The sequence below is a fragment of the Sapajus apella genome, unplaced genomic scaffold, assembly GCF_009761245.1.
Source record: "Sapajus apella isolate SASKATOON/1434 unplaced genomic scaffold, GSC_monkey_1.0 scaffold207, whole genome shotgun sequence".
Lineage (NCBI taxonomy): Eukaryota > Metazoa > Chordata > Mammalia > Primates > Cebidae > Sapajus > Sapajus apella.
The window spans coordinates 675370-682283 of record NW_022437147.1 but is presented as its reverse complement, the minus strand read 5'-3'; the positions used below and the strand labels follow the sequence as shown (position 1 = coordinate 682283).

Sequence of the window (6914 nt, the reverse complement as noted above, 5' to 3'; positions counted from 1 at the left end):
ACACACACACACACACACACACACACACACACACACACACACACACACACACACATTTTATATAGCTCTTTCAGCATACTATAAGTTGTATAGAACACATAAAATGTTCTGTTTAAAATATGTTAGAACGTAGAATAATTTTTGAGAAATTATGTAAGTAACCAGGTCTTGACCAAAAAAAATAACAAAAACCACAAAAATGGGAGACAGAAATGTACAGGAGTCTTATTTATCTTTCTGTTGATTATAGGCATTTGAAATCAAATATCAGGACTGGGTGCAGTGGCTCATGCCTGTAATCCCAGCATTTTGGGAGGCCGAGGCGGGCAGATTACTTGAGGTCAGGAGTTCAAGAACAGCCTGGCCAACATAGTGAAACCACATCTCTACTAAAAATACAAAAATTAGCCAGGCATAGTGGTGCTCGCCTGTAATCCCAGCCACTCAGGAGACTGAGGGAGGAGAATTGCTTGAAGCTGGGAGGCGGTTGCAGTGAGTTCAGATCATGCCACTGCACTCCAGCCTAGGGGATAGAGCCAGACTGTATCTCAAAAAAAATTTTTTAAATAAAAATAAAAAACATCAGCAATCATTCAGATTATTGATTATATGCCTGCTATATGCTAGATGCTTGTTGGGGGCAGATAGGTGGTGGGGAGGTGGGCAATAATGAATAGGAGAGTGACCTTTGTAGTTCCAGACTGGGGCACAGAGTGGACAGCATGCAGGCAGTCAGAGTGCAGTCAGACAGGTGCACATGGTGAGTAGAGCAAAAAGTATGGAGAACCAGTTTGGAATTATTAAATGCTTCTAGGTAGGAAGTAGCCATTGATGAGATTTCTGAAGAGTAGGAATTTGCTCTTGAAAACAGCTTATTATCTATTGTAGATAGCATGGGCCATGGATTTCATGGTGGTTGTGTATTTATCAATAATTAGGAAAATGAATACATCTAAAGATATAAATACTAGTAGGAAAGGTGAATGCCTGAGTCTATCGTGCTATTACTGAGTTTGTGTTACTGAATTACCGAGTTCCAGTTACTCTAGAGTGCTACATTTTAGAAATTACCTGAAGCTTTTTCAATTAGCATTCAGTTTGTGTCATGAATGAAAATGGTAAGAATGGAATTTGGAGATGTAAATTGAGTACTGACTTAGAGATAGTGCCAAAATTTAATTTGGTGGATGATGGGGGAACTCTCTACATTTTCATCTGTTACTAGAAAACTGATTACCTCAAAAATTGATTAGGAATCATTGGGTTGTTGATAGACAATAATTCTAGTATGCTAAATTAAATGTTAATTTCACTGTGGCGTAACTAGTCTCAAATCTTTTTTTTAAATTTAACTCCATTAAAAGGAGATAAAAACGTTTGAGATTAGTTATACCATAGTGAAATTAACATCAAGTCAGACAAGAAATCGTAGATTATATCATTATTAAATCATAATTATTCAATCATTTATAAAATCTATGATTTAAATAAAGAACAGAGTAGAAATTTATTTAAATTTGTTTGTTGTTTTGTTTTGTTTTTTGAGACTCCTCACTCTTGCCCAGTCTGGAGTGCAGTGGCCTGATCTCAGCTCATTGCAACCTCCATCTCCTGGGTTCAAGCGATTCTCATGCCTCAGCCTCCCCAGTAGCTAGGATTACAGGCATATGCCACCATGCCCAGCTAATGTTTGTATTTTTAGTAGAGATGGGTTTCACCATGTTGGCCAGGCTGGTCTCCAACTTCTGACCTCAAGTGATCCACCTGCCTCGGCCTCCCAAAGTGTTGAGATTACAGGTGTGAGCCACCGTGCCCAGCCTTAAATTTATTTCAGTCACAGATTTTTATTATGAGGTAAGGAATATCTTTGAAATACGTGAAATAGGCCAGACGTGGTGGCTCTCGCCTGTAGTCCCAGCACTTTGGGAGGATGAGTCGGCCAGATCACCTGAGGTCAGGAGTTTGAGACTCGCCTGGCCAACATGGTGAAACCCTGTTTCAATTAAAAATACAAAAATGAGCCAGACATGGTGACATGTACCGGTAATGCCAGCTATCCGAGAGGCTGAGGCAGGAGAATTGCTGGAACTTGGGAGGCGGAGGCTATAGTGAGCAGAGATCATGCCACTGCACTCCAGCCTGGACAACAGAGCGAGACTCTGTCTCGGTGGGGGGCGCGGGAGGGGGTGAAAAAGAAATACTTTTCATTTGTGTTTAAGATGCAGAAGATAAATGTATAATAGAAGGCAACAACTGCACATTTGTTCGTGACTTGAATAGAATTAAACCTTCAGAGAACACAGAAACATTAGGTAAGTGTTTTTCTTTTCACTGGATCCTTTTTGGATTGAAATAGGCTTTCCTCTGATTGTCCTTATTTTATTTTCTTACAGAATTACTACTGAAGGAATTTTTTGAATATTTCGGCAATTTTGCTTTCAATAAAAATTCCATAAATATTCGACAGGTAAGTAATGTTTTATTACTTAGTTATTAGAATCTGGTCTTCCACTGTACTGATATTTAATTAACTGTTTTCAAAACACTCTAATAAATGTTATTTTCTTTCTTTTCTATGGTAATGGGTAGTAACCAGGAGGTTGATGTCCAGAGAAGTTACATGACTTGACTAAGATCAGTGATCGTGTTGTACTAAGAGCAAAAGCCGGCTCTTCAGCATCTGCCTTTGTCACTATACCGTGGGACTTCTGTCCTCACTCAGTGCAAATGCTGTTTGCCTCACAATGTGGAACGCATTCCAGAAAGTTTTCTGAAAAATATAATTTACATGCAGTTGTTTTTAAACTGGATTTGTGTCTGTGGAATAAATTTAAGTCCCAAAGATAGATTTCAGTGATTCCCTCAATTTGAGCCCTTAGGATTTAGGTTTTTTTTTTTTTTTTTTTTTTTTTAAAGAGCAAATGAACTTATGATTTGGATTTCTCTGAGCAGCTGGGATGAAAGATATTTTTTATTTTAAAAAAGAAAATCAGGCAGAAGCCTAGACAAAATTTGTTTACAAGTGGGAGATAACTTGGGATAGTCCTCTGGGTTTATTCTGTTTAGCATTTGGCTACTTGGTTACAGAGCTTAGCAGATTGGCTTCATAAAACAAACCCAGATATTCTTTCTTCTTATTTCTTCACCTCTCCTTTTCTCATTCTTCCCTCTTATCCTTCCCATGGACTCTTTGTCAAAATAAAAGATTGGAGAGAGGAGAGAGAAAGCATTCAGAAAGCATTGCAAATGCAATCTAGAAGGAAAAGGTCATCAAGCATACAAAATTCTTCACCCTTTTTGTACTCCAGAGTTCAGAGGTGCCAGCCATGAAATAAGTTAGGGAATAAACAGTTGCTGCTCACATTGGGGAATTCTGACCGTTGGCTTTGGAATACGAATTAATATTTATGGTATCATTTGAAAGAGGAAAAGATATATAGACTGATGGCTTATGTTGGTCACATGATTCATAGCTTTAGCGTATCTTTTTTTTTTTGAGACATTCTCATATTGCCCAGGTTATAGTGCAATGGCATTATGTTGGCTGACTGAAACCTCTGCCTCCTGGGTTCAAGTGATTCTCCTGCCACAGCCTCCCAAGTAGCTGGAACTACAGGCATGCGCCACCATGCCTGCTATTTTTGTATTTTTAGTAAAGACAGAATTTGTTGGTCAGGGTGGTCTTGAACTCCTGACCTCAAGTGATTTACCTGCCTTGGCCTCCCAAAATGCTTGGACTACAGGCATCTTTTTATGAGATACTGTCTTATGTGGCAGGGCCCTGTTATATTGTTGGATCTATAGGAATATAATGGAAACTTTCTAGTGTTTTAAATAAATAATGAATAATCCTTTGTTTCTTCTCTTTTTTCCTCATCTCATACTTGGGAAACATTAATATATTTAAAGTAAGATTTCTAATTTGGTGTGTTTCTGTTTGCACCATAATAGGTGTGTTTATAGCAAGTCTCAGAAATAAACACATCTTCATCTTCCTTCTGCCGTTTTTAATCATTTTTTCCCCTTTCCTGCTCCACCTTGTTAGGTAAAAGTTACATTATTTTAAATATACTTTTGTTGGTTGACTTGGTCCAGATACCTCTTACCTGAGCAGTGACATAATCATAAGCCCTTCATATACTTACTCACTTTTTCTTCTGTGTAATCATCTATAGGGAAGGGAGCAAAACAAACCTGATTCTTCTCCTCTGTACATTCAGAATCCATTTGAAACTTCTCTCAACATAAGCAAAAATGTAAGTCAAAGCCAGCTGCAAAAATTTGTAGATCTGGCCCAAGAAAGTGCCTGGATTTTACAACAGGAAGATCTAGGCGGACCTTCCATGTCAGGCAATCAGCCCTGGGGCCTGGTAGCCCTGCTGCTACCATCTGGAGCAAACAGAAAATCCCTTGGCAAGAAGAAAAGCAGAAAGCCTGCAAGTGAAAAAGTCAAAGTCTTGTTAGAATCCATAAAAAGTAACAGAACAGAAAATTTCACAAATACCAATGGGAAAAGAAATGTTAGTACTCAAACATAATGGCCGCTCTGTTGTGTAAAGAACTGGTCTTACCCTATCAAATCCTCTGTGGACTGCTTGGAAAAACTGGTTGGAAACTTTCACAGATCTCAACTTTCATCTGATGTCACTTTTCATGATGTTCTCATTGGCTCCTTTTACCTGGTCTAAAGTTCTGGGATGTTTTCAGTCTGATACTCACTGGCACTTTATTACAACATCAGCTGTGGAGTGTGACAGTACATTCCTGTAGTCCCAGCTGCTCAGGAGGCTGAGGCAGGAGGATCTCTTGAGCCCAGGATTTTGAATCCATCGTGGACAACGTAGCAAGATTCCATCTCTAAAAAAATGAAAATAAACTAGCCACAAGGAACGGTAAAAGATTATTGTAATGTGCTTTAACTAAATAGATAAACTATACTAAACAAATACTAAAACTCAGTTTTAGGATGAAACCATTGTTGATATCCGCATCAGTCCCTGTTTAGAAAACGTTTAAAACGACTTTTAATTATGTATAATATGCTGGCAATGAATACATTAGCTTCAAAATTTGGTAGTGCTCTTGAATATGTATATTTGTATTTTTCAAGCAAAATTCTTTTATTTACATATACATTAAAGTGGGTTGGTACTGATACCAAAAAATGTTTATGTTTTTAGAACAGACACTTCAGTTACTGTGTTCTTAGGTATTCCAAGCCAAATATGATGATATCAGTAGATTGGATTTTTAAAATATTATTTGATTTTTCTGTTTTCAAAAATAAAACCCTGTTTCTAACTACAATGTGATATTCCCAGTATTCCTTCACATCTCTTTTGAGAATTCCCCTCTTTGCGTAGAAAATAGACATACTTGTTTCTCAGTATCTGCAGAGGATTGATTCCAGGATGATCTCATGTACACCCAAATCTGCACACACTCAACTCCCTCAGTCAGTCCTGTGGAGCCCGTGCATGGGAGAATTCCACCTCGCACATAAGCAGATTTTGCATCCTGTGAATACTGTATTTTCAATCCAAGTTTTGTTGGAAAAAATCTGTGAGTAAATGGACTTGGTGCAGTTCAAACTCATGTTGTTCAAGGGTCATCTGTGTATTGAAATGTAATTTCCATTACATTCTCTGTGGAGTAACTTTTTTCTTTTTTTTTTTGAGATAGAGTTTTGCCCTTGTCACCCCAGGCTGGAGTGCAATGAATGTCACAATCTCAGCTCACTGCAACCTCCGCCTCCTGGGTTCAAGCCATTCTCCTGACTCAGCCTCCCAAGTAGCTGGGATTACAGGTTCATGCCACCACACCTGGCTAATTTTTGTAGTTTTAGTAGAGACGGGGTTTCACCCTGTTGTCCAGGCTGGTCTCAAACTCCTGACCTCAGGTAATCCACCTGCCTTGGCCTTCCAGAGTGCTGGGATTACAGGTGTGAGCCACTGCACCCAGCCTCTGTGGAGTAACTTTCTATTTAAGAAGTAAGTAAGGCCTGGGTGTGGCAGTGCACGCTTGTAGTTCCAGCTACTCAGGAGGCCAAGGCACAAGGATTGCTTGAACCTGGGAGGCAGAGGCTGCAGTGAGCCGAGATTGGGCTTCTGTACTCCATCCTGGGCAACAGAGCGAGACTCTGCCTCAAAAAAAAAAGAAAAGAAGCAAGTAGTATAGTGTTTAAAGAGAGACTTGAGCCAGACTGGCTCCATGGCAAGTTACTCAGTCTCCTGGGGCTGCTGTTTCATCTGTAAAATGGGGACCATGATCAGATCATCATGTGGATTAAGTGAGGGATGTGGGCATGTAGTAAATGTTACTTCTCTTTCTTTCTTTTCGGTGTTTGTGGCATGTAATTATCTTTTTTGCTACTAAAATTCAGATTTAGAGTTTGTAGTACTTAAAAAAATTTTCCCATTTAAATTTTATGTCAGGAATTGTAATGGGTTTTGCTTGGGATGTTTTAAGAAACAGTAATAGCATCATTATAAAGCAAATGAATTCTGTGTCCTTGTGGCTGTGCTATTGGATTTCACATTTGACAGCAGCAAACGTTAGTGTTCTTCTCTACAGGCAATGTCCTTAAAAGTCTTTTTAATTTGTTCTTTATTTTTTTGGGCTGAAAATCCATATTGATTTAAAAAGCTTAAAAAGCATTAACCACTTAAGGGTTTCTAAATGAATTTTTTTTTTCAGAATGTTCACAGATATTTAATCAGGTATTTTCTTTTTCAGGTTGGTGCTAGGTGTAAAATGGTTATTTAAGCACATGAAGTATGTGTATGTGATGTGTTGGCATTTTCTTTTTGGTAATTTGTAGGACAACCATAACACTAAGCTGTTTTACTTTTCAGAATCAGATTTAATTATGTGATTAATTTTAAATCCACAAAGACCTTTATTTATTTATTTAT

The 6914-nt window shown here is 38.3% G+C and overlaps 1 protein-coding gene across 2 annotated transcripts in view; it reads left to right on the top strand.

Moving 5' to 3' along the window:
* Window positions 1-5306, top strand: part of MTPAP (mitochondrial poly(A) polymerase) — a 31903-nt gene extending 26597 nt beyond the window's left edge. The window contains exons 7-9 of one of the 2 annotated variants that reach the window (XM_032270290.1): window positions 2220-2312; window positions 2394-2467; window positions 4176-5304. In XM_032270290.1, the coding sequence (XP_032126181.1) occupies window positions 2220-2312; window positions 2394-2467; window positions 4176-4538 (530 nt within the window). In that variant the 3' untranslated portion in view covers window positions 4539-5304. Of the gene's footprint in view, window positions 1-2219; window positions 2313-2393; window positions 2468-4175 lie in introns of both variants that reach the window. The other variant, XM_032270291.1, reaches the window with a different exon arrangement.
* Window positions 5307-6914: the final 1608 nt, after the last annotated feature.